The sequence below is a fragment of the Daldinia childiae genome (genome assembly GCF_008694065.1).
Source record: "Daldinia childiae strain JS-1345 chromosome Unknown Scaffold1, whole genome shotgun sequence".
Taxonomy (NCBI): domain Eukaryota; kingdom Fungi; phylum Ascomycota; class Sordariomycetes; order Xylariales; family Hypoxylaceae; genus Daldinia; species Daldinia childiae.
The window spans coordinates 1,231,058-1,256,971 of record NW_022984642.1 but is presented as its reverse complement, the minus strand read 5'-3'; the positions used below and the strand labels follow the sequence as shown (position 1 = coordinate 1,256,971).

Genomic DNA, 25,914 nt, shown 5'->3' with positions numbered 1-25,914 from the left:
CCTAAAGAACAGCCTAACCAACTGCCTTGTAGGTCATCGCGAAAGAAGCTTGCCAATTGGTTTAGCAGCCGGCATCCCCGTAATTTTATCACCAACGGGATCGTACAGGGATACAGCGGCCGCTACAGGTACTAAATATGCACTTCCGATCTAACCTCATCCTCATCCACCAACTCATGCACCAAGTTGACAGTCCCTATAAAAAGGCCCCACTAGTCCCCTTGAGCCGCGAGCCTCGTTCGCGATGGATTGGATCTCTCTTATTAACATCCTTCTCCTTTTCGAGAAGTATTTCTTTTTTAAATATTTCTTAGTTTAACTTCTCAGAGGACCTTTTTTCTTTAGTTATTCCTAAAAGTTCTTATCAGATAGGTGTTGTGTTGTGTTAGTCGCCGCAATGAATTCAGCTTCCCCTACTACTAGCACATCCACAAATAGAGGTGGTCGTCCTAAAGATTGGACCGAACCCCGAGCTCGAAGACTCGTGCGACTATATATCTATACAAGGTTACCATTTGAACTTATATTAAAACTTCTAGAAGACGGCGTTTGGAAACCTGGGTATGTTTTCCCTGTCCGCTATTCTACATTAAATCTCATTGCTTACTTTACTATCTTATAGCAAGGTATGTAAGAAGAACACCCTACCTCGGATGCGATTTCTCTTTCGCAGTGGTCACTTAATGTGCCACTCTATCATACTATCATACTCCTTCCCTTTCAAGATACCCTAGTTCACGAGCTAGTAGACAACATCGGAATTAATTAAGCCTCAACTATTTGTCCGCGATGCTAACAAGCTCATCTAGGATGCTGCCAATAAAGTCAAGAACTCACTCCTCGGAAATGACCCTCGGTGGATAAGACCAAAGGATGAGGATGACGAGAGAAGACGTATCACAGGTCTCAAGAATAGCCGACGCGGGGCGAAGTTCCGCCAGAGGGTATCGACATCACATCTTACCAATGAACATCTAAACATCTATGGCTCTGGTTGGCACGACGATGACAGCTTAACCCTTGCTCAATCAAACCAACCCTCCTTTGAGAATATTAAACAAGAGCCAAGTCACTACGGCTCCGAAGTTGGTGCCAATCGTTTCTCTTGGACTCCTAGTGGTCCAAACGCATCTCGCCGGGATACTAGTCTAACCAGTTCTACCGAAACTAGTATGACCAATAGCTTTCAGGAGAAGCTTTCTACTGTGTCTCGAGACCAAGCGAAGGGTGCCTGGCGTGTTTTGAAACGGTTTACCTTCCCTAATGATCCTGACATTCACCGAGGAACTTCTTTTTCCCCTGTGTTTCCCCATGGGCCGTCGAATTTCTCTCCTCATGATGAACCAGCTGCCCGTGGTTCGTCCAGCGCGAAATACGCTCTCCCTGGTGACTTCCTAAATGCGGACTTATTTAATAGAGAAAGCATATGCGGGGTTGGGTTTCCATCTCACGAGACCGAGACCTGCTGGTGCCGGATCATCAAAGAGTTGAGATCGCCTTATGAGATATGGCCAATCACTAATGACAATCTCACTATCCAAGACATCTCTTCCAATCAAATTAGAGATCCCTTTGGCAATACAATATTTCATTGGTTTGCTAGTGCAACTAGCGACCGAGATTATTTCCTCAATATCATCACTCAGGCACTCCGCCACAACTTGCTGATTCATGCTACAAACACAGCCGGGCAGACATTTCTTCATCTTTTACACCCCTCTTGGTTTGAAGATGAAGTATCATTGGAGTGGCTTCTCAACATGCTTAAGGACGCCAATTTTAATATTTTGGCAACTGATGTTTACGGTCGCAGCTTTTTCCACTTGCTTCAAAATAGGAGGGGGAACTTGATTCGCGTACCGGCTCACTTATTCGACTGGGAATTACTTAGGCGACGGGATGCATTCGGAGTTAAGCCAATGGAATCTCAGGCAAAACAATCGGAGCCTCATATTGTACAAAACATGACCCGTGCCAATCCCTTGAACGCCAGAAATTCAAACAATATGGAATTTCTACCAACATTTCTCGAAATACCCTCGGAGCGCGGAGATGATGCTCGAATTCGATCTCAAGCCGAGCTTCTACGAATAGTCGTAGATGCTATTAAGGTCGACGGTGTCAACTCAACTAGCCAGAACTCTTTATCGGAAGATATGCACGGACGTAATGCACTCCATGCTCTTGCAGAAGTCGAGCTTGACATTGAGCGGGTCCAACATCCCACCGATGATAACCAACGACACAAGAAAAGGAAATACAAAGAGGAAGAGGGCGGCGAGCCAAGGCCAGAAAGTAGTCACAATAGCAAGCGATTAGAGTTCCTCGAAGGGATTCTTTCTACTAGTGTTGATGTTAACCATTACGACAATCGAGGACAAACGCCATTGATGGCATTTATCGCGCTGAGGCCGGAAGACTCCAGATTGGATAAAGAAGATATGGAGAGATCAATCCGGAAGCTCTTCGAAGCGGGTGCAAATCTCGAGAAGCGTAATGGCGAGGGTAAAACTGCCCTTCACGTCGCGGCCTGCTCCGGGAAAAAGGTCGCCTTAAAGGAGCTTCTTCAACTGGGAGCCAATCCTTATGTTCGTGACGCATGTGGCTTAAGTGTCCTCGCTGCAATCGACGAACTATGGGCCCATACCGAAAGAGACGGCATCATTACGGCACGACTAGAAGCGTGTCGAGGTGTTTTTACAAGCATGGTTCAGCCGGATGCCCAGGAGCCCAGTGTCGTACAGGAATGGGGGGTAAGAAGACCAGTATTAACTAGACCGTGACAGTAACCAGCTGGCGATTGCTAGCCTTGGAAATGGGATGTTGATGCGAAGGTACGAGAGACGATGTATGATCAGTCACAGCACAGCGTCGATTCTTTTTCTGCAAAGGAGTTTTTCAGGTCTCGATACCCTTGTATATTTTAACGGAGTTTGGTGGTCGGAGGTACAGTTCGCCTTTGATAGGCTGAAATATAACGGGAAATCGGATTAGGTATCTAACATAGAATTAAAGAAAAGATTGCTCTGCTGTGTACCCCAGGGGAAAAAAATTCGATCATGTCTGCGCCGCTGGGCTGTGGTCACTTCCGTCTAAGATCATGTAAGATGAATATTATATACGCTCGTCACTCTTCGCGTCTACATGTAGGCTTAGAATTATATACGGAAGACTATAGGTTATTCTTTTACCGCACAGAAAAATCACGCATATGTAGTGCGACGATAGTGTCATGTAAAGCCACATAGCTGTATCTAAGGTAACCTGTAGACCCATGTAGGCAGATGATTAGACTTGACTCCGATCTGCTAGATGATAGGTACCCGTGTACCTGGGCTCCCTCCTAATTTCCATATTAGGCATGTGGGACACCCAAGGCGGCGTCAACTATTGGCCTCTCTTTACCTAGCCTGAGGTTTAAGTTCTCATCCACCATGTGTTCTAAATATAATGGGGCACTGTACGTAATAAATACACCGCGAGTTATATCCAGGATGAGATTGGCTAATGTTGGGCTAGTTGATGCTATATCCAAATCCGGAATTGATGAATGAGTAAACATTTTAGATGTGGCTTTGTTTGATACAAAGCCGTCGCATGTTTCTCTCATCTTGGTGATTTGTCTACCCGATGTGAGCAATCTGCCATCTTACCATGGGGTTTACCTAGCATTACCGGTTGCTTATTCTCACCGGGGTGTAATATCTAACATCACACAGGTACCCCGATATATGGTCTTACTAGCAACAAGGAATAAAATGCAGCTTTAACAGGTAGGTATCAAGTGACTCTCTATATCATTCAAAAAGTAGGTACATAGCAACAGCAAGGAACACGGGTGAACATAATTAATACCTAATGTACCTAAGATAAGAGACATAATTAATTCTACGTTAAACTACCCCAGCGAGGACATCATATGACAGACAGCCCCTGATAAAACCTCCAATGCGTCATGACAAGTATGTATATAATCTTGTCGTAAATAGTTTCCTTAGGTATCTCCTTAAACTTAGGTGGTCCCCCCTGAGACGGGAAGCTGATGGCTAGTTTGGCACTGAGCTCGTCTTCTAGACGATATTGAGCTTCATTGCTGTACGACTCTCCTGGCCGGGGCGGTCCCATAAGCCTCTCCTTAGCGAGCGCTCTGGCGCGGTCCTCACGCCGTCGCTCGGCTCTCTCGTCGAAGAAAACCGTCCTGCTCGGCTTCCGGGGCTCAACCCAGTAAACCGGAGTTGGTTTGGCAGCTTTCGCGGCCTCTGGGGCTTGTTTGGCCGCTGCGGCGTTTCCGGAACCCTCAGGCGCCTCCGAATCTCCCCCTGCTTGGCTATTCGAGGCCTCGGCCTCACGTTTGGCCTGGGCTTTAATTTGCCAGTCTAGCTGGTCTCGGAGAATCCACCACTTGTCGATGTTCTCGTTTCTGGCGTCGACGAACCTCATCAGCCAACTTCTCCTACTAGTAGCCGTACGAGAGTTATTAATGGCCCTTTCGTCAGCCGCGTTCCAGGCCTGCTCGTGTAGTATCCAGTCGTCAAGACGATCTCTAAGTGCCTTGTTCATCACATCAGACGACGGTTCTGGCGTTGCTGATAGGACTAATTTCATGTAAAGCGACCGGACAAATTTGAGAGTATAAGCAGTCACCCTTGCTTCCTTTAACTTAGAAGGGCTAGTGATAATTTCGCTCTTCTCGTGTATTTCAGCTCGAAGTCGGGGTATGTCATTATCCATCTGTTGGAGAAGTTTCTCTCGTCGTTCTTGAGAGGTCGGGGGTGCTTCGGGTCTGTAATAATTTCTACGGCATAGCCTCAATCTCTTAGAGAACTCAGGTGCGTAACTGTTTAAAGTGTCCTCCCGATTCTCAACAGTGGGGTTGACAAGTCTCTGGTGCACAGGCCTCTCAAATACATCCATAAAGGCTGCGTCGCTATAGACATCTTCGATATCGGCGTTGACATTCTCCATAGTTATGGTGTAGTTTTCAAGCAAACGTGACTTCTTGGGGCCTGGCTGGCTTGATTCAGACGACGACAGATGTCTTTTTTTGGGCTCCTCCTGGGCCTGCTTCTTCCTCTCCTCTTCTTCAGGGGTAAGCTTCCCGCCAAGCTTCAGCTTCAGATCCAGTACTCCTGGCCGTTGCCCTAACCCGTATAACCATTCATCCGCGTCGAATGGGTAATCAATGTACGTTGGGCGCCCGCCCTCGCGAAACAATTCTTTGTGTATCTGTATAGAAACCATAGGCATACGAAGACCGAGCAGTGCCTGATCGAGGATCTCCTGTGAGAAGAAAATAAGTTCACGGCGATCTGCATCATTCCGAAGTTCTTTCGTTTCAAGACCAATGAATTCGTCATAGGCCCTCATAAATCTTTTATGCTCGGGTAGGGTGTCACCGTTCCACGATTGCGCTGCTGGGGGTGCGATGTCACTAGCCAAGAATGTCATTCTCGTAATATGCTTCGAAATATTTGTATTTAAAGAGGTAAAAGGATGTGAAGAGAAGTTTTCGAGGCGAGTCCATAGCTTATAATGGAAGCTCCTGAACTTGAGCAGATCTTCGGAATTGTCCCGTACGAAGTCGTAACAGACGTCAAGAAATTTAACACCTCTATCGAAAAGCTCACGCTCGGCACCAGTAATATCCTTAGACATTCCTCTGGAGATATCGCCGAGTAATTCTATAAGACTCGAATAAAGAGAGATGAAGTACGGCGCAGAATGGTGAAAGCCGGCGGTCTCGAAGTCGGTAAAGCCATACAATCCTGCAGCCTCGATCCGCTCGAACCGAGTGGTGAATGAATCTGCTGTAGGTTCTGCCTTAGGTTGTTCAACAGGTTCTTCGACCTCGGGCTCATCTACATCCATTTCTACCGCAGGCTCTTCCGCAGGTCCCACCGCAGGCTCTGATGCAGGTTCTGAACTAGGATCGGAAGACATGGCTGATTTGGATTCGACTTAGGTATTACTGAACTCCTTTGAGTGGTAGTGATAATTTTGTAGAATCAGTATCGTCCGTACCAAATCTTAGGTAGGCAGTTGTTGGATACTAAGTTTTATTAACAGTAGGGTGTGATTAAATGGAAAGAAATCTAAACTGTTGGATAAGTCGAGTTCATATTAAATGAAAGAAGTTGGGGAGCCCACAATTTCGAGGCATGTAAACATAACAAAACCGCAAACATTTTTTTAACAAAGACCAACAATCGTGAGTCAGGCAAAAAAGTATTTGGATTTTTAGGGGGGTGGGGTCGATATTTGACGCCGAATCCGTCTGCCTTTGTCTTTCAACGCTCTGCACAACAGCAATGGCATCACTTACTACCATAAGCGGGTTTTCCTATCCCGGTGAGGCATTCTGCTTGCAGAGATTTGCTTGCAATGCCACACCCAAATCAAGTTGCTCTCTATTTTCCTTTTTTTTAGTATCTAACTTGAAATTGTCTTTTTTACTCGATTTCCCCCTCTCTTTTAAAATGCTACGGTATTCTATAACAATCTTTAGTTTCATATATCTTAACGCCTAATAATTACCTAAGAAATTAAATCTTATATTATAATACGGGAACAATGGCCGAGGGATTCCAGCAAGATGGTTATCAGGACCCTTTCGAGGTAAGAGACTCAGGGGTCAAGGGGATGGGTTGTTTTGCAACGAGAGATATCAAGGCCGGCGAACGTGTTCTTGTGGAACGGTGCCTCCTTTGGCAAATAGATGATCTAAATGTTTATGAAAGAACCAACAGTCTACTCCAGTCTTATTTAGCACTGAGTGAAGAAGATAAGGGAAGAATTCTGGATTTACACGCAGAAACAAATCCCTACATTAGGGTTCGAGACCGAGCAGCATTTGAACATAGCGGTCATCTAATAACAGAAGATCAAGTTGACGAGTGTGTCACCGTCAGGCTTGTACATGCTGCCAACAACTTCGAGATAGATTCTGCTAAGACAGCTCCGGACGGGACACAACTTCCCTCTCGATCTGGCGTCTTTATTAAAGCAAGCAGATTTAACCACTCCTGCGATCCTAACTGCTGGTACACTACAACCTCGTGGACGGGTTATTTTATTTGTACACCAATGCGGCCAATTAAACAAGGAGAGGAAATCACAATCAGCTATATACCTAATCAAGCGACTAGAGAAATTCGGCAGGCTTCATTGTTGAAGTACTGGAAATTCGTATGCGGATGTAATAGATGCGAAGGATGGGATCTCGACTACGACGTCCAACTCGAGGAAGCATACAAGCTGCAGAATCCTAACGCCGATGTAGAAAGAATAGTACCAGGTTTTGTACAAGGTGGCAGAGAGGCAGAGGAGCGTCGTATACTTCGGCGTCTTGAGCTTCTTCAAGTGCTACGTTGGCCTCCGGAGCTATATTTTGGGTAAGTCGTATTCATATTGGCAGTTATATTTACCAATACTTACAATTTGAAAAGGTACATAGATGCCGCGGAGTATTTCGTTCAGCTCAATTTAGAGATCCGAAGGCAAGATTTGAATCAGGCCATAATCTACTCTGAAAGAGCTGTGGGTTATCTAGACATTGCGGCCGTATTAGGGGAACAAATTTGGGAGCCTGGTGAGATAATATGGCAAGATTGTATAGATTATGCACAAAAGATCAGGTTAAGAATGGCTGAAATGAGGGCAACTTTAAATCGTGCCGGAACCTAATCTTATAGTTGGATGTATATATTATAAGGATGTATTGTTAATCATTGGGGGATTTTCCATGGCCACTAAAAGCCAATTAATAGATATCTACTAAAGGTAGCCTATTATGAAAGTCTTTAATTACGAAACTGTTTTAATAACTTGAGTTGTATGAGGTGTTGTGTGATACTTGAGTTTCACTATTGCTTCATACAGCGTTAAATAGGAGCTGAGATACCATGGAAATGGATTTGACAACTTTAGGACGAGGTTAGTAATATTATAAAACATCCCTTGCATACGTAGAAATCTACTGTAAATTTTTAGGGTGAGCCATGTTAGCAACGATGGTATAATGGGTTTATCACATATAGGGCGTAATTGCTTGTTAGTAATCACGGCGTTGTCTTTATAACAAAGTCATATTTAGCTATTTATTTCCTTGGTAGTCTAATATGTTTCTCTGCGAGCTTTATGCGTCAATCATATGCATGGACATTTGGCCACTGCTGTTCTCTACTAGAAAACGTCATGATTTGGTGGCTTTATGCTAGTATTTCTCCAAACTGTAAGCGCTAAGTGTTATAATATTGGAACCTAGTAGAAATTTAAGACATTTACTTTTTCCAATCCTTTACAAAGCTTTTTCTAATGTAATATATAATGATTCACTCAACTCAAGCATTAAGTCTAAAAGTTGCTAATTCTGCAAAACAACATCATGAGTTATAATGACCACGACAATATTATACTAACTACCTAGATAAATAAATAAATAGAAACTATGTTGTAAAGTTAGCTCGGATTATGTCTAAACCCGGTCTATCGGCAAGGCAAAATTAAACTCAACATGGCCGGGGAAATAAATGGGTCAAAGTCCGATATTCTTTCGGTTGTCTGCAGGTTGCCGCAATCCGGTGCGGGACGAAAATAGTCGCTAAAGCAGGGATCATCGTAGTGACGGTGAATAAACACGTCCCCCCCTAGCAAGTCCCATTTTCGTCACTAATCAAACATGATATCGGGTGGTTTCACGGCTACCCGGAAGTAATATTAAATATTTTGAAATTCTCAAAATGCATGTGCCGGGACTGTAATTCTACCCATCGGATCCGATAGGCTTGATCTTCGTTGTACAAAACCATAGATCGTAACGAGATTATGTAAGATGGTTCAACAAGACCCGAGAAGGGATAGCGTAAGATATTAAAGGGTGGTAGGGTTTGTGTTGACTTGCATGAGAAGGTGACTACTGTTGTGTATGGTATGTACGTTGCACATGTACGTAGAATAGATTAGAAGCCGCTTTTCCTCGATGAACTACTTTCCTTCGCCTTTCCTTCGCCTTTCCTTCTCTCTTTCCTCTCTAAGTTGCCCTTCACGTTGTCCGAATTTTGTTAGCTAAAACCTAAAAAACCAATTTAGGTATGCACTTAAATGTCACGCTAAGCGGTCCCCGATCCCCGAATGGTACTTGTGTCGTTTCTCCGCCTTACCTTCCATGTGATGGTGACAGCCCTGCGAGGCTTTCCTATCTTAGATCCCTGGAGTCTCTCGCTTGTCCCGCTAGATAGGTCGGGATGTATCCATAGAAAAAAGGAGATCCACCAAGGTACATATGTAACCTAACCTTAGATACATATACTTAGATGAACATCTTTCTACTTCTTGATAGAACTATTCTTATATATTCTTAGGTAGAGATACGATAGTATATCATCACCTTTTTTAAATTTTTAAATTGTCAATATGAAGAATTTAAAACCTTGCTAATCTCATCTCATTTTATTTATTGGTCCTTCTCATCTTGCAGACATCCCCTTTTTCCATTAGGTAACCAACCACTGTATACCAAAAACAGTGCGTAATTGATAACTATACTGTTAATTTGCACGGATCAGTGCACGGTCTCGGCCTGTGCCGGACAGCCGGGTTAGCGCGTTGCCTTGTGCCGGAAAACCGATCAAACCAGTCCAGGGAATTTCTTCAAACCGTCATACTTGGCATTGAAGAAACCCGACCTGTCGCATTGAAGACGATTAACCCTTTTTACAATCCTATCTTTCAAAGGAGAGTCCATTCGGCGGAAGATGACGAGCCATTCATTCATTCCATGATTGAACACACTCTTTACTTCCTTTCAGCTACGCTGTCTAACCTGTCTAACTTCGCATGATGAGCACGTCTCCAAGTATCGAACTCACCAGCACCAGCAGCACAAGCTCGAGGCGCGGCCAGAGCCAAGCCGAGAACAGTCGCCGCTATGCGCCGCGGCGGACAGGAAGCGCAGGAAACGCAGAAGAGTCTGGGCTAGAGTCCCTACCGCTTGAGCTGCAGTACCTTATCATCTCTCATTTGGACTTGACGAGCTTGATTACCCTACGAGAGACATGTCCGTTGTATCGCCAAGTCATCACGGTTGACGTTGTCGGTAAGCAGTTCGCTGCCCCGGACGGTGGACACGATCCCGTCCTGCAGAGCTGCTGCACTGAATGTCTGTGTATGCCGGGACTTGATCGCCTAATCATCGATACGACGCGTCCAAGCCACACGTGGCGGTCTATCTGTTTCCGATGCTGGCGTTATCGGATGAGCCGTGAGAACCAGCGCAAGCACTGGCCGCTGGTTCAAATGGTTAACGGCGATTGTGGTTATATATGCCACTTTTGCACATGGCCGGTGCACAGCGGCGCCTCCAGCAGTCGGATCAAAAACATGCATGCCCCTTGCCGGGTGAGGCGACTCGTCGTAGTTATATCATGGCTAATCATGGCCATCATACAATTCGGCCTCGGTATGCTGGCTGCTGTGCTAGCGTGGACCATGTTCCGGAATACGTCAGCAGTTTTAATACCTGCTACCGTATGTTTATCCTCACTTTCTCTTCGACATTCCATTATTCTAACGCGACTCTTAGATCGATTTCTGTCTAGCGGTGATAGCAGTAATGATATTTGTGGTCCGTGTAGGCACCACGAACGAAGTCACGTACACGCGTGCGCTGGCTGTAGAGCTAATAATCACGTTCATCCGCATCCCTCCCGTGACCTACACCGCACGCGAAACCGTTATTTCTGAGACGACTCAGGGAGGCCCACTCCCTAAATTCGGGTTCGGCGTCTTTTTAATTAACCTGTGAGTCCCCTTACTCGTCTAACGAGGGTTATGATGCTAAATGTACTTCACTAGAATATTCCGGTTTTTAGACACGGTTGGCTACACATTGCTGAACTGCGGTTATGACCCACGGAATATCTTCCTAGGGCCAATGCCCTTGAGAAAGAAACTGCTCTATGGGTTTTGCACTTTCATGGTGTGGTTTGCGTTTATACCATTTTGAAGACTAAATAGTTATAATAGGTGGCGAATGCCTCAGGCTTGCCACATGAACGATAATAGCAGCACTAGATGCTGCAATGCTAGCGATTTTGCTATCACTTTGAGCTTATGCCATTTTACATCTTCCTCATTTCCCTACGATGAGTACCATGACCCTAAGGGGTAGTTAGATTAGCAAATAGGGACCGAAACATTTTGAGCCATACGACCTAGCGGTCTTGATGATCGTGCTCGTATCATGCATGTCGTTGCTTGATACTATGATAGTGCCTTACATAGGATATGTCCTTAATATTCAGATTCATTATATTACATTAGCAATCGCTCAGTGAACATTAAGTGCGCTAATCCTACGTAAATGAGATTTCATCTGCCTAGGTAATACAGATATATGTCTTGAATCGACCACGATAGGCACATCAGAGATAAACCACGTTTATTTTCAACTGAGATGGGCATGGATTAAACAAGATGCTGTCTGATGTAGTGGATATTTTACCCCTGTATGTCGATGCGAATCCCCAATATATGGTATACTACAGGTAAATGAATCCTTTCCCCCTCATCATAAGAGAAGAGCTGATTATTATCTTCTTAACATATTCTGTTCTCTAAGATCAGATTTTCGGGAGAGCAGCTTTTGGCTTATGACACCAAGGCCAGTGTAAGATTTGGATGATTCTGAGCTTGGAAGGATTATTCAACTGGACTAGTGTAAGAGATCTAGATAAAGGGGCTACATGTAGGTGTGCCCTTGGTCTCGGTTAGTTAAGTTCGTAGTTCTTCATGCGATACGTGTATTATTCTCTTGCCATTATGTTACATTGCACATATGTTGGATCTGACGCATGGAGGTATATAAATGGCGTTTAGACGTGAGTGACCTGTGTATACCCGACCGAGATCATCATTCTATCCATATAAGATCGCATATTTTAAGCGAGGGAGTCGATACGTATTGATAGATATATCGTTTCGGCTGTAGATGAAAAGAGAAATCCAGGCCGCGGAGTCGAGACCGTAAGTTGTCGTACATGTTACTATATGAACTAAGCACTTTATGCGCATAACTTTATAGAATAGCAAAGTTATTTCCCTGCTTCTTACTCCACCTTATGATATGTACATAGTTGATAGAAGATAACAATACTTCGTAGGGAAGAGAATAGGAGTCATATATATTGTTATTGATATTACCTTAACTATTTGCATGTTCAAAGCACCTCCGAATATACAGTTGTTAGGTTAGGTAGGCTTTGCAAGACAGGTCAAAATATAGTCATGTAGATTACAATTAAATCTAAATGTCTAGAGGTAAAGCGAATTCATCATCATCGTCATCTAGGCTAGGTGTTTGGTTCCTCACTACTGTCTACCCTATTGGGGGTTCAGTCTTGTCTCGCTCCAAACCTCCATCAACCGAGCAGCTCGTAGAGCAATGTCCCTCGCTTCTTTGGTACTTGTTTTCTCCGCCTCTTCTCTAAATCTCCTAGTCCAGAATGACCAGCGGTCCGATCGTAATCCGGGTTCCCCATGGAAAAGCGATCCGCCTTTAAGTAATCGGCGGTCCTCGTTGGAAAGCTTTGGATCCGGATCCGCAGCCAGCCTTTCGATCATTACTGGGCCGAAGAACTCGATATAAATCGCTGCAGTTATCAAGTCTCTATCCAGTGCACTGCTCTTTGGTGGGTTCTTTTCCTCCTCAAGCGCATCGCGTAACATCCATATGGGCTGGTTTGCAAAATGGATCACCCCGGCGCCCATGAGCTTGGCAGAGAAAGCGTGGAACCGTATCCAAGCTTGATCGATACGTAGCTGTTCCTCTTTGACCTTTGATTGAGCAGGTCCATTAAGATATTCCCTAAAGGCGGCTGCGAGAACTGGAAGATCGGTCCACAGCCGGGACTAACCCGCTCATTAGCTCTATAACTTAGATGCAATTGGTAGAAATGAGACTTGTTTAACCTACTTGCCATACAGTGATTCCAGTATCGGACAGTAGCGTTAACTCCCTCATGAGCTTGACTAGTTTATCTTGAGCAGCATATTCATACGGGATCTGTTCTGCGATGGAAATGATGCCTCCCCATAAATCATAAAAGAAGCCATCGTCCAAAGTTTTGCTGTCGCCCTTTGGCTCAGGTGGAAGCTTTGATATAGTGGCAGCTACTTGCGCTGCAGAGACAGAGCTGTCTAGTTGGAGATAGTCATTGAGAATGTTGAAGACGGCTTCGTCGATGAGTACATCCCCCTTGATATCTTTCCGCTGCAGTTCGACCTTATTTGCCATTCTGTAATGGTAAGGTAGGATGTGTTGATATTAAGAAACTTTGAAAGTTCAATATGGTAATATGGTTGGGTTGTGGTTATAGGCAGTTGCTGTTTGTAGGTAATTAAAACCAAAAGATATGCATCAACTGCGATGAATGAATGAGATGCTCAGAACCAGCACGTGTCTGCGTATTAGATTTCTTAGCGGACAACTACTTTACATCATGATACCTTCTAAAATAGTCCGGCTTAGCCTAAAGAGGAAGGTGATGAATGATATTGAGTTGATGCGATATACTATGTTACAAAATCCACCAATATTCATGTTTTTTTTATGTTGGCAAGATTGGAAATGCCAAAATACCAAAATACCAAAATGCTAAAATGCTAGAAACGCTAAAAGATTCCTCCGTCCGATGCAGTTCCGTCTGGACCTATGTACCTAATAAGGTATGAATGAATTGCGATTCCTCCTATCAGCGCCACCAGCTATGCAAGAAAAAAAAACTAAAAACAAACTCTCAATCATAAATGATAATAATACGATAGGAAAGACACCAAAATCATAATGCATCATATAACTAGGTCATAATTCCGAGCATTTTCACTCTTCATCACTTCTGTTTCGGTAGCGTGTCTAGCCCCATAGAGCTCAAGATTGACGTCATGCGCATGCGAGATTCATTTTCGGAGAGTGGTGTTGGAGATTGCGGCGGTCTTAGGTGTTGGTCTTCAGCGTGGAGGTGTGGGTTCAAGAATCGCTGCAAGTTGTAATTCACGTCGAGGGGAACATTAATATTGGGTCTCTGGGTTATTTCGGGAGCAGCGTCTTGACTAAGTAGATGATGAATATGAGCAAAGCCTCAACTTATTGGCTTGAAATAGCTTAAATTGAGGCACATATAGAAGAATGTACCTTAGGTAAGGCACATAAAGTATACTCACTTTAAGTACTGAACAGCACGTGCGGAACCATCGACTTGGCCGTTATTTGCCATGATGCAATTTCCAATTAGAAACGCAGGGAAACCAATTGAGCTTTCCAGCTTTCCAGCTTTCCAGCTTTCCAGCACTATGGTTTAGGCCTCGTTTAGCGTTCGGCTGCAGCCGCTGGCAGGTGGGAAAGTTGGACCCTGCACAAAACGCGAATTGAATTGATGTGGGGTAGATTAGGTAAGGTAAGATAGGCGTTGCAGATAAAGAAAGTGATGATAATTCTTTCGTCGTATTTTGTGAAACTCTTTCCACAGCTGAACAAAACACAGCATCAACAACAGGGAATAAAACGAGGAAACCGGCCAACAACTGCGTAGTGAATCAAGAAGATATCACATAACAGGTTATTGATCGACACATGAGTAACTGAGCCTGTCGATCGAGGGCAACTTGGAGGGCCAAACCTGAGATTTATGTAAAATTCAAGAATGCAATCTTAGGATCAACCTTCATCTTGCCCAACTCCCCAGGCTGCCTACGCGATGCGCCGCGTGGTACATCCGTGGTCCAACCATCGACAAGGTATTCCAACCTTAACCCCCCACGAGGTAATGCAAGGCGTAACGGGGGAGTACAAGTCTACCGGGAAGGAGGACACTATCCCCTGACGTGTATTTTCGGGGATTACATGATGTCATTACGATTCCCCTAAGTCTACCGTCTATGTCGAAGGTGAGAGGGAGACAGCGTAAAACATCAGCTTGCGCCAGTAGCGGGCGGTTAGAAGCATGAGGCTGATGGACTCGTAAGATTTTTTTTCTCAGGGACCAGATTCACTTCCACAGAATTTTGGCCCCCACCAGTCCACCATTGCTGATCTCCTACCCGTTTGGAGACGCAAGCCGACAACCCGATCCAGTCAACTAAACAATTATGGGCTGATTTTCTTCTTCTCTCTTTGTTTCTTCAGATTCTATCTGACTGGCAGGAGCTGATTGCTACGTATGAGGAAAAGCCGATCGGGCAAACTTGGAACCCAACTATCATGAACAGCATCTCAACCCGTGTCGCTCCGTCCCTAGTGACCTAGTATTTTGGCCCTCGTGATCACAACTTCAAGACGATCATGGCCTATTTTCATCAGAATATTGATTTAATAAGACCATTATACTACTATCAAATATGAGTATCTCGTCAAAAGGCGATGGTGGCAACGTTCCACCATGGTGATCGCTTGGCCGCCTTCTTCAAAAGACCCCCACGGAATAACGAGCCTCTTTAGAACAATCGAAACTCACCGAACGACAATGACGTTAAATTCTTAGAAACGTCACGATGCAGAAATCTCCTATTGTAAAGCAATGACGTACGTATGGGCATGGAGCTAATTGTTGAGCTAGGATATGAAGGTAGCGGTATTGATTAGCATTGGATCTCGCTTTACGGCAAAGACTCTCTAATTCCGAAGTCTAGAACATCGAGGTTACGTGGGAATGGTCCGCGGTCAAGCAATTAATTAAAGGTCTAAAGTCTAGACTCTTTCTTCAAGTTGTACAGAAATTTGGCATTCGCAAGAATGGGAAAGCAAAATGGAAAAAATTCCTTGGCCACTACGTCATCCAGCTGAGAGGGCGAAGGGCTGGATGAGCGCAAAGCACGGCGGCTTACCCCTGGACCCTGAATGACTGGCGTATGCAAGGCAACGGACCCTTAAATTAGTCAACTACCTATGTAATGGGGAATGGTCCCAGGAAACATGGAGTTTTGGGAAATCTCGATGCTCCGCAATCGCAAAGACATGCATTCAAATACATAATCGACTTAGCGGGCATGGGCTCGTATTCCCTCCGGTATACCCCTCCGATTATGAACCAATCAACTACGAATAAATATTTTGCTGATCCTTTAGCGAATCAGGCCATTGCTGCCTGCGAATCAAATAGTAGGCAAATAATAAAAGTCGAATTCAGGCGGACCATAAGGCGGACGATTTTAGCTACGTATGGTATTAGATCATTGAGATCCAAATTCGCCTACGGAAATAAAGGAAAATATAACACCGGCTACTAATACTTACATCAATAGATCCCCGGATCCCTACCCATGTATCCGAAATAAGGCATGGTACATATCTACAAGGAAGGACGCCTTACCACAAGATCTCAGGTCTAGACTGTTCGCATTTACTAGGGTGCAAAGCCACAAGCATCCATCAAACAGCTGTCGTGACCCTCCCAAACTAGAAAGCTTTGACTCTCAAAAGGAATGGCTCCCATGGTGGTCTTATTCTGATGTCAACATGCATTTCGAATTGAATATTGACTTTAAAGATTTCGACCTGCAACTCATGCATGAGTCATTGTAATCTATCGCCAAAGCATTGAACGAGCTGGACGACGCAACAAGGCGTCCAAGGCTATCATTTCTCGAAAACCTCGCTGTTATGTACAATTCAGGGCCCGTCTAGTTTCTTCATGACGGGCACTGCCGACGAGATGTATGTACGAATGAATTCTCTCATTTCCATCCTCTCTCGAGGTTGAATGTTAGGAGTTATGTCACCCCTTGCCTAATATCATTCAAAGGGTTCCAAACGTCCATGAACTCTCCCATGAGTATTTCTGGCCTGGTCCGGTAATCTGCTCCTCGACTCGTCCCCATTCAGGGCTTTATGCATGTCATATTAGCTCACATCATTCACAACAACTGACGTTTATATATTTCGCCTTTAGAAGCGGGGAAGAATTGGAGTGCATCGGATGACGGAAGAGAGGGGCCAATCTTACTGATTAATGCCATCCACATAATCTTGAGCCTCGATAGCGACGCAAGAACTCCTTCCCACCTTTTTGATGGTCTTAGTACCTTGCGTACTCTTCAAGTCAGCGGTCCCATCCATCCAATTGCACGAATACAGCACAACTCCAAGCTGATCGGTGCGTAGATCGGCGGTGATGCCAGAAAAGGCACTAGCCAAACTGACGACAACGGCATCCTTTGGCGCACCGTCGATCAAAAAGTAGCCGTTATAACCCTCACAAGCGCCGCCACCGCCGCAGTTCCCAGAAAACTTAGGGTCACTTCGCGCATGGCCCAGGAATAGGCCAGAGCGGCTGAAGAAATCGTTGATGCTGTTAGGCTCCGCAGTTCCAATCTTGCCCGTAGGCAAGGCGCCGTCGTCCGCGACCAAGTACCGCTTCGAGTACGGTAAGTATAGAGTGTGGTTCCAAATCTGGTCCGTGTCTGGGTTCTTGAAGGCATCCAGATTGAAGTAGGTGTGCTGGGTTAGCATGAGCGCTTTACAGGCCAAGTTAGCAATGTAGGCACACCAAAGGCTACGTCATAAAAGAAAGAAACGTACGAGTCCTAGCCTCAGGCGACGTCGCCTCCATCTTGATCTTCCATGTACCCCCTTTGACGCTATACGTCACTTGGCCGTGGACAAGACCAAACATTCCTTGGGACGAGTTCGACGCATCCTTGACGGTGAAGGTGATGGAGTCCTCGGTGGCATCAGTCACGTTCCACACGCGGTACGACCAGTTGTTCGTGCCGCTATGTAACGTGTTGCTCCCATCGTTTATCTGGGTAGTGTACGTTGTATTGTCGATCGTGTACTTGCCCTTCCCAATGCGATTGACATAACGGCCAGGGATACTGTTATACACTGGATGTCCTGGGTCCTTAGCTAGAATCAAAGGTTAGTTTTCTCTCTCTATCTCTCTCCTTCAAGGATGGTGTATTCTGGGGGTTTAATTACGATAATATTCTATGTCCTCGTATCCGAGCACTACGTCAACATCTTCTCCATTCTTATCTTTGACGAAGAGGTTAGTGAGCGTAGCTCCATATGGAATGAACTAGAGTGTGTATAAGCGTTAGTCTATCTATCAGCTTCATTAGGATACTATCGCCGAACCTGCGCCTTTATTCCCGATGAAGATATCGTGTACTTCCCGTCCTTCCCAGGTTTCGGAGCTTGGGCAACGGCAGATGTCGCTGCCGCCAAGACCTGCAGAGCTAGTATAAAGCACCGCATCTCTTCAATTGGTTCCCGTGGAGCGAGTTTGGAAAGTAGGTATCACAAGCTCAGCTTCGAAGTAGGAGGAACGGAGTGGACAATAAGCACAAGCACAGGCACACAAGACAATCCTCGAGGAACACTTGGCTTATTACTACCACAACCTGGTATTCCGATATAGCCCCTCCCTCCCAATATTCCCTTAAATAGTTATCCGCGGGGGAAGGGCAGCATACTGACTAGCGCCATTAGCAAGAGCGCGCGCGTAAGCACAGCACTTTTAGGATCGTACCATACCGAGAGAGGCGATTCGGGATTAGTCTGGGGTACATAGTGGAAGGATGGGGGGGGTAAATAGCCTGATATGGCAGCAACCAGTAATCTCACGATGTTTCCGGCTTCCCCTTGGGGAAATAGTTGGAACAACAACTAGCATATTCGGGGTAAATTCAACCTTATACAAAAATATGTGCGTCTGGCGGCTCAAATGTGCTCTACATTGAGCCATGGGCGCTTATGTCTTAGGCGCCTTGGCATATCTGGCTTAGAGGCAAACATAAATTCATATAAATTCATATACGCCGCGGAGCTCCCAACGGGCTTCGCGGCACTCGCTATAGTATCAATAAGCCATAAAAAACTAGACCAGGTTTAAACCTTGAACTACCCCCAGTTGTAGACGAAGATATAGAGATGTGACTGTGTTTAGATTACTCTAAGCGAAGCTCTTTGTCTTGGGACTTTGAATCCAACCACGAGGCTTATTTAGTAAACTTGTTGTAATCGCATATAGATATCGGTATGAAGACGTGATTTCTTAGTACCTATTCACGTACCCATACGTAATTTTCTGTCATGATGAATCCTTAAGTACCTTGTTGCGGCTACATCTACAATTGAAAATACAAGCAACTCATGAGAGTTGCCGCCAAAGCTTTACAATGCATTCTACGAATCGTTAAGAATCTTCGGGTTTGTTTAGGAAGCTGTGAGCTGAGTAGGATTATTCGACTCCTCGTGTCTTGTATCGTCATTAGTATACATAGACAAAGGAGAGAGACCCCCCGGCTAACAATCAATTATTTCGCAAACAGACAGCTTTGTTAATCTAAGTTCTTTTACATTGAGAATTAAATGGAATGCTACGGGTTCGCTTTATATAAAGCTACTTGATGTTTCCGGTTATATCTGTATTTCGAAGCCAATTATACATGACAGGTCCGAATAAAAGCAATTATTTGTTCTAATAAGTGCCAGACATACACTAAGCATCGCAGACCCCTAGCATCATAGTATATCACGCAAATATTTGTCCATACGTATTATCCTTAGGAATACGAATTATCAATATGACGGAGAGGGGAACCGAAGCGGAGGCTACAGGGCCAACTCTGAATATTCACCACCCCATCATCCAAAGTGTAGCCCGAGAACGGACGAGACACAATGCGGAATTGCGCGCTGTCCAACTACAGATTGACAAATTGGAAACAGAGCAGGATCAATTATGGGTAGAAAACGAGCAGCTCAAAACTCTACTTAACCACTTACCCGACGATAATTCTTTAGACGAGTATGTTGCACGTATCGGCGACCTAGAAAAGCAGAATGATGCCCTCGAAGATAAAATCTACAAATTACAGGGCCTGTCCTCTGACGCTGCTAAGGGGTTCCGGGCTGAATATATTCCTACGCACCCTCGTAATAGTATGGAACTGGAGGAACTTAGCCTGGTAAGTACGGTCGGTCTCTTATTCTCTACGATAAAGCTTACTCACAATATATTTATAGGAGTATAGAGATTTCGTAGATCAAATTATAAATCTCATATATGAGTGGGTGTCACCCCTATTAGCGGACGACAAACACGCCGTGGAGGTTGTCCAAGCCGCCCTACGAGACGAGACCGCCAAGGATTTTATCACTTGGATGGAAGCGTACCCGGACATTGCTAGGCTCTCGTCTTTTTACTTGTCAACTGAATACGTATGCTTAGCCGTCATCATGCGATGGCTAGAGACGGCAGTCTTCTCGACGGAAGTATGCGGCGTCGCCCCGGAGACTTCCAACACGCTAGAGCACGTTGAAGACTCCCTTTCCCACCACGTCAACCCACTGCCGCGGCACATCGAGGTTAGGAAATGGCGGCAAAACACAAACTACGCTCTAATGCAGCATCCCGAATACCGACCCACGCGTCTCGACCACGAGGAAACACTAGCGAGTGCCCTGCAGTACCTATTCCGCTTCCTACCCGGCGTCAACACAGAAGGCATGCTCGAGCGTATCTGCGACACGATAGTGGTCCCGGCGATCGAGATCAACGACGTATTCGCCACCTCGGTCGACCATTTCGAACTCCACAGCTGGAACTTCCTCCCGGGGACCAGCGTAACCGAAACCGTATCGACCGAGGAGCTCTACGAGCACCGGGAATGGTTCGAGCTCGAGGACCCGCTCGACAATACTAACAAGATTGATATTGAGGGCAAGAGCCTCGAAGAGACTACGCGGAGGCTTGATCCCGTCTGCTCTGTCATCCCGGCTATCGTGATGAGGAATGCGGAGGACCGCGAGAATGTTACGCTGTGCGCTAAGGCGTATGTTGTTGCTGCGTGGGGACTGCCGAAGACGAGGGAGCGGAAGTGGAATGAGCAGGAGTCGGGGTTTTTGAATGGCTTGTTGTCGGAGTAATCAGCTTCGAGATGTTTTAATAATTATTATTAGGGAAGAGGGTGTGATGCAGTTCGTCAACAGGAGAAACTATATCGGATAGGACTGATACCTAGGGCTACAGGTTAAATTGTCTTCTAGTTTATTGAGAGTTGCTGGAAGGGGTTGAAACGGCACTTTCTGTTTTCCCTGGAATCGAGTTTCTGTGTATCAGTCTGATCATTCTGCATCCCAAATTTAAGACAGGGTAGTTTAGCGAATTGCATAATATTCTATACATACATGTTATTAAGATAATAAACTTAGAGGTCGCGACTTGCAACTAGCTCGCCATCGGTCACGCATTTTTCAACCCGGGCGTTGTAGTCAAGGCCATCTATATACTCTTTAACCTCACTGTGATTCTAGTCTAGAAGAGTAGCTACGGTCTAGTTAGTAAAAATGCATGTTAGTATCCTGTTTCATAAACGAACCCCTTAAACTCCTTTTCAACGGAGTACATACTAAAAAGCCAAAAAATACATGCAACTACCACCGCTACGATCTGACTTGCGAATTTCATTTTGAAAATAAAGATAGGGGTTAGCCCAGTGACGAGTGAGGGATGACTGGGTCTTTCGAATTTGAATCTGCGATGGTCTTGGTGTCTGAAGATGAACTGTCTTTAAGAGAATACCGTCGCTTTTAAGTGGATATATACATACTTTACCCTTCTACAAAAGAATGAGAACAAGCCCTATGATTGCTCTCGGGATTTCCCCTATAATATAGCGGCATATTGGAACATCGTCAACGAGATTATGCATGTTGATATTATGAACTATAGAAATATAAGAGCAATATTTCAAGCATTAGCGATGAACTCAACGATACTGCTTTTCATTAACAATATACTTCATAAAAAAGACCCTCAGCATACATTAAACAAGACAGAATCACGTTACTTGAACTGCAAAGATGCGAGGCGGCATTGTCTTAAACTAACTCTTATTTGTCCAATGCTAAACACAAGACACGAGCTTGAGAATAATTAAGGTTATACATTTACTGGCCTTTGGTGACAGACAGCTAACGTTAACCAATACACAAAAGAGACAGAATGGCTATTCCATCACATCTTTTTTTTTCTTCACTGACAACGTAACATAGCAGAACATTTAGTAAATGCCTGGCAAAAGAGTATCATCTCTAGTTGTCTTAATACCTGAAGGAAAATTAAGAGTGAGACTAGAGGGGCCAAGAGAGAATGTAGGAAAAGCAAAGAGCGAAAATCCGGGACTCTTCATAGAGTAAAACGCCATACAGGTCCATAAACAGATAGGCCAAGATATAAAGCAAAGCCCATATACACAGGTAGAGGCAAAAGATATAGAGACAACTCGCCCTTCCTTAACAAGGCCTTCAACAGGCAGGAAATCTTGGTACATGTCGCCACCGACTCCGTACATGCAACAAGTTAGGAACACACAAAATTTTAGCGGGTACCGCCGAGGGCACTAATTCTAGCACCGGATGGGCGGTGGATGAGGCTTGAGGCGTGTTTACCAACCAGGCCGGGCTCCTGTGATATCGTCTCGCTCTCGCTTCGCTCAGCCAAGTCATCTTCGTCATCCTCGACAATCTTAGTGGGAATGTCGTTGTGGATGCTGTACTGCTGGCTCGATCGCTCGGGGGTCGTCATAGTCGATGCCATAGACATGGCTGTACTGCTTCGGTTTGGAATCAAGTCCGGGGTCGGGGGAATACTAGACGCACGCCCAGAAGGGTGTAGATGGCTGTCATCGCCAACTTCAGAAGCAGCCGAGTGACCATCGTCACTGTGGAGCGAAGATAGGTTGCTTGCCCGTCGGGGTGACCTGGATGACTCGATTTCGGCATCTTGAGCTAGCTGGAGACCCTCAACAGCGGCCTGACACTGCTCTGCAATATTCCTAATAATGTGAGAGATGGCATCAGTCTTGTCTTTGAGATGTCGGTCAGCTACGTCGGTAAAGCTGGCGGTAGAGAGGCGTTTGCTTCCTCGGCTAGGGTTCTTCAACATATGACCTTTTAACCGATACTTATTAGCAATGAAACCTGAGAGTTAAAAAGTTGTTGTAACATACCATCTTGCTGCTCTTCCTCCTCGTCGAAGCCCTCTTCAATCTCACCGGCCAAGTCGTCGCGTGTAGTTAGCGACTGAACTAAGTGCTCCATGTGGTGGGATTGTCCACCAATCAAGCTGCGCAGGTGTAAGACAACACGACGTGCTTCGTCACGTTGTCGCACAATAGTGACATTAGTGTGCTGAAGGGCGGCCAATTCCTTCTTGTTTCGCTTACGCTCCCTCTCAAGCTCTTCGGCGATCTCCTGTTGAAGAACAAGCGCTTCGAGGGCGTCGTCTCGCTGCTTCTCAGTGCCAGTAAGGCGAACTGAAAGACGGGCGTTGTCGTCCTTCTGTTGGTCAATGAGGCCACCGAGTCTCCTGTTCTCCCTCTTATGAGTCTCAATCTTGGTTTTCAAGTCTTGAGTCTCTTTAGTAAGCGTCTCAGCAAATGCCTGGAATTTGAGGAACTGTATTGTGTTAGTTATCAATTTTTTATCACTTGCTGGGAAAACCTTACCTGCTGCTTCCAGCTCTCCAACTCTTCCACAAGGTAGTTATTCCGCTTCGTAACTTTGCTAAGCTCTGTGTCCATACGACCCTTAAGGTTGATGAAATCTTGCCATGCTTCTAGGGCGTCACGAGAATATTGGTTGCGTTCTCGAACAATCTCGTTCAGATGTCGCATCGAAACCTTCGTCATTAAGGGCTTCTTGACGGAGCCACCAAATACAGCCTTCAGACCCGTGTTACGACCCTGGAGAAATAGTTAGTACTACAATTAAGTTTAGCCTGGAGGTTAAAGCACATACCATCTTCTCACAGACGTGGTCCATTACGGCCATTACAGCATCCTGGTTCCACCACTCGGGATCTTGAATAGACTCGACTTCACCGCGCATGACAATAATTTGACCAGCGGGCACCAACTTTCCACCACCATAAGCGGAACGCAAATGTTGAGGAACGCCAGAAGGCGTGACATCACCATTTAAAGCTTGTGTTAGTCGCGTCACAAACTTGTTGCGCTGGTTTGCGTTGAGGGCAGTCGGGGGGCTAGATGTCAATACAAAGTTGCGATCTAAATCAACAACAAGGGCATCATTCGGGGCAGTGAAAAGAGACCTGCATTCCGCGGTAACACCCAGGATGTACGGGCCCGGCTCCTCTACTAACTCCTTAGCGTGGCGAGCATGAACAACCGGTACATAAAGGCCGCTCCATTCATAGACTCGAACACAGAAACGAATAGCTTCAGCAGCCATTGTCAACATCGCGGGATAATGGCTGACAAATATGATGCGCCTAGTAGGGGATATAGCCGCTTCGATGACACCAACAATGTTTGGGACTGAAAGACAAGTCCACAAAGGCCACATAGCGAAGTTTTGGAAACCTGTAGGGGACGAAGGGAACTGGTAGCAGAGAGCGTAATCCTTCATGTCTATGCGGACCAGGTCATTCAATCTCGGCGCGGGAAAACTGAGAATTCGCGATACCTCTTCGGCGTGGAAGAGATTGGTGGCCTTGTTCCAGTGAATCCACATCCCTCGCAAGTAGTCGCCAAGAAGGTTGTACAAGGGGTATCGAGAGAGGAACGACAAACAGTAGGGAATCCAGTAAGTCTCATCTGCATTGTCGTAATAATCCGTCTCGGTTCGTTTCCTCAGGTCCCTAATGGTCTCTGCTCGCTTCTCGTCCGCCCTCGACCATACACGCAGGCAAATGCCATAGAGAGTGTGAGATGAATCCTGCTGGAGAACAAACGCATGGTGAACACAGTGGGGTTGACTGCGGCCAGTACAAATTTCGACATCGTGCGGGAAACAAGCCTAATCCAATTAGAATTTAATTAAGTTATTTTTATGGGAAAACATACCCTCATAGCAGCGTGTAAGGCTCGAGCAACATCGTTGTCCTGTTCAAGGCGAGGACTGCTGCCGAGAATCTCTGGGAGCCAAAACTGTCCAACTGCACCCTTCATGTGGCCAATCTTTCCTTGAGTCGGGGCGGGAGCCTTAACCCATTGAGAAGGCTCTCGGCCGACACCACAAACCATATAGGCATGAGTTAGAGTCTTCGGTGTTCGCTGTTGAGGCTTTGAATTGAGCGTAGAAGGAATTGGCTGCGTGATACGAGAGTGAAGAGACGAAGTCCTGCTCGGAATAATCAAATTGGTATCGCCTTGGTCGCGCGTACTCGGTCGAGCGTCACGGTCGCTAGTACGCGGGCGCGTAAAAGATGAGTGTGTATTAAGTGAAGGCGCCATGATGGATAATTATGTACGTTTCCTCGTTTGATTCGTTTGTCGCTATCCTGTGGAAAGATCAAAATAAGAGAATAATGCAACAGTAACTAGATGGACCAAGTTACTGCTCAACCAAATCTAGGCAATCATGAATAGATTATGGCATGAAACTGCTCCCGTCAGAGACCCTCCCTTGATATTTGTTTCCGATCAGGTAGACCAGAAACAAAGCCACCAAGCTGCTCAGCGACGGTAACGACAACGACGATGAGCTGTGCAGCTTTGCTGTCAGAATGGGAGACAGAATACAGTCTTGCTGCAACTGCTTAAGTGGGGGGGAGGGAAAAGCAGAAAGGGAAGGCTTTGAAAGGACGACGCTCTCTAGAAGAGAGAAAAAGGAGAGACGAGATGTGAGGCAAGAGGGCCTTTGGTGGTAGAAAAGGGTTTCTCGGAGACAGAGTACGAGAAAGGGATATTTCCCCCGAATGAAGCAGCCAAAAAGTCAATGCGCACGCTCGAATTGTCTCTATTTTTTTTAATGACCCCCTGGTACAAAAGAATAATGAACGACGGCCTAGGATTACACCGGGATGAATTGGGACAGTGACGAAGTGTGACAGGGCCGACAAGGACCAAACGAAGTCAGCTTCAAGAACAGTCGTGTTACAATTTGCTAGGGAC

At 45.5% G+C, this 25,914-nt stretch overlaps 7 protein-coding genes across 7 annotated transcripts; 3 read left to right on the top strand and 4 right to left on the bottom strand.

Moving 5' to 3' along the window:
• Window positions 1–1,964: 1,964 nt before the first annotated feature.
• On the top strand, window positions 1,965–2,783 carry GL218_00311 (putative ankyrin repeat protein; the record flags this gene model as incomplete). The annotated part of the gene is made up of 1 exon (XM_033576725.1): window positions 1,965–2,783. One exon carries the CDS (start codon window positions 1,965–1,967, stop codon window positions 2,781–2,783), a length of 819 nt encoding a protein of 272 aa, XP_033441427.1.
• A 1,132-nt stretch (window positions 2,784–3,915) lies between these two features.
• GL218_00310 (uncharacterized protein) lies at window positions 3,916–5,940 on the bottom strand (the record flags this gene model as incomplete). Its single annotated transcript, XM_033576724.1, has 1 exon — window positions 3,916–5,940. The coding sequence occupies one exon, from the start codon at window positions 5,938–5,940 to the stop codon at window positions 3,916–3,918; it is 2,025 nt and encodes a 674-aa protein (XP_033441426.1).
• A 3,897-nt stretch (window positions 5,941–9,837) lies between these two features.
• On the top strand, window positions 9,838–10,801 carry GL218_00309 (uncharacterized protein; the record flags this gene model as incomplete). Its single annotated transcript, XM_033576723.1, has 2 exons — window positions 9,838–10,524; window positions 10,580–10,801. The coding sequence occupies 2 exons, from the start codon at window positions 9,838–9,840 to the stop codon at window positions 10,799–10,801; spliced, it is 909 nt and encodes a 302-aa protein (XP_033441930.1).
• Window positions 10,802–12,378: 1,577 nt separating this feature from the next.
• GL218_00308 (uncharacterized protein) lies at window positions 12,379–13,291 on the bottom strand (the record flags this gene model as incomplete). Its single annotated transcript, XM_033576722.1, has 2 exons — window positions 12,379–12,906; window positions 12,971–13,291. The coding sequence occupies 2 exons, from the start codon at window positions 13,289–13,291 to the stop codon at window positions 12,379–12,381; spliced, it is 849 nt and encodes a 282-aa protein (XP_033441931.1).
• A 3,496-nt stretch (window positions 13,292–16,787) lies between these two features.
• On the bottom strand, window positions 16,788–18,247 carry GL218_00307 (Aldose 1-epimerase; the record flags this gene model as incomplete). Its single annotated transcript, XM_033576721.1, has 5 exons — window positions 16,788–16,875; window positions 16,995–17,505; window positions 17,570–17,896; window positions 17,969–18,068; window positions 18,128–18,247. The coding sequence occupies 5 exons, from the start codon at window positions 18,245–18,247 to the stop codon at window positions 16,788–16,790; spliced, it is 1,146 nt and encodes a 381-aa protein (XP_033441932.1).
• A 1,331-nt stretch (window positions 18,248–19,578) lies between these two features.
• GL218_00306 (uncharacterized protein) lies at window positions 19,579–20,923 on the top strand (the record flags this gene model as incomplete). Its single annotated transcript, XM_033576720.1, has 2 exons — window positions 19,579–19,962; window positions 20,021–20,923. 2 exons carry the CDS (start codon window positions 19,579–19,581, stop codon window positions 20,921–20,923), a joined length of 1,287 nt encoding a protein of 428 aa, XP_033441933.1.
• Window positions 20,924–22,376: 1,453 nt separating this feature from the next.
• GL218_00305 (putative denn domain-containing protein) lies at window positions 22,377–25,254 on the bottom strand (the record flags this gene model as incomplete). The annotated part of the gene is made up of 5 exons (XM_033576719.1): window positions 22,377–22,948; window positions 23,008–23,455; window positions 23,506–23,742; window positions 23,798–24,817; window positions 24,865–25,254. 5 exons carry the CDS (start codon window positions 25,252–25,254, stop codon window positions 22,377–22,379), a joined length of 2,667 nt encoding a protein of 888 aa, XP_033441934.1.
• Window positions 25,255–25,914: the final 660 nt, after the last annotated feature.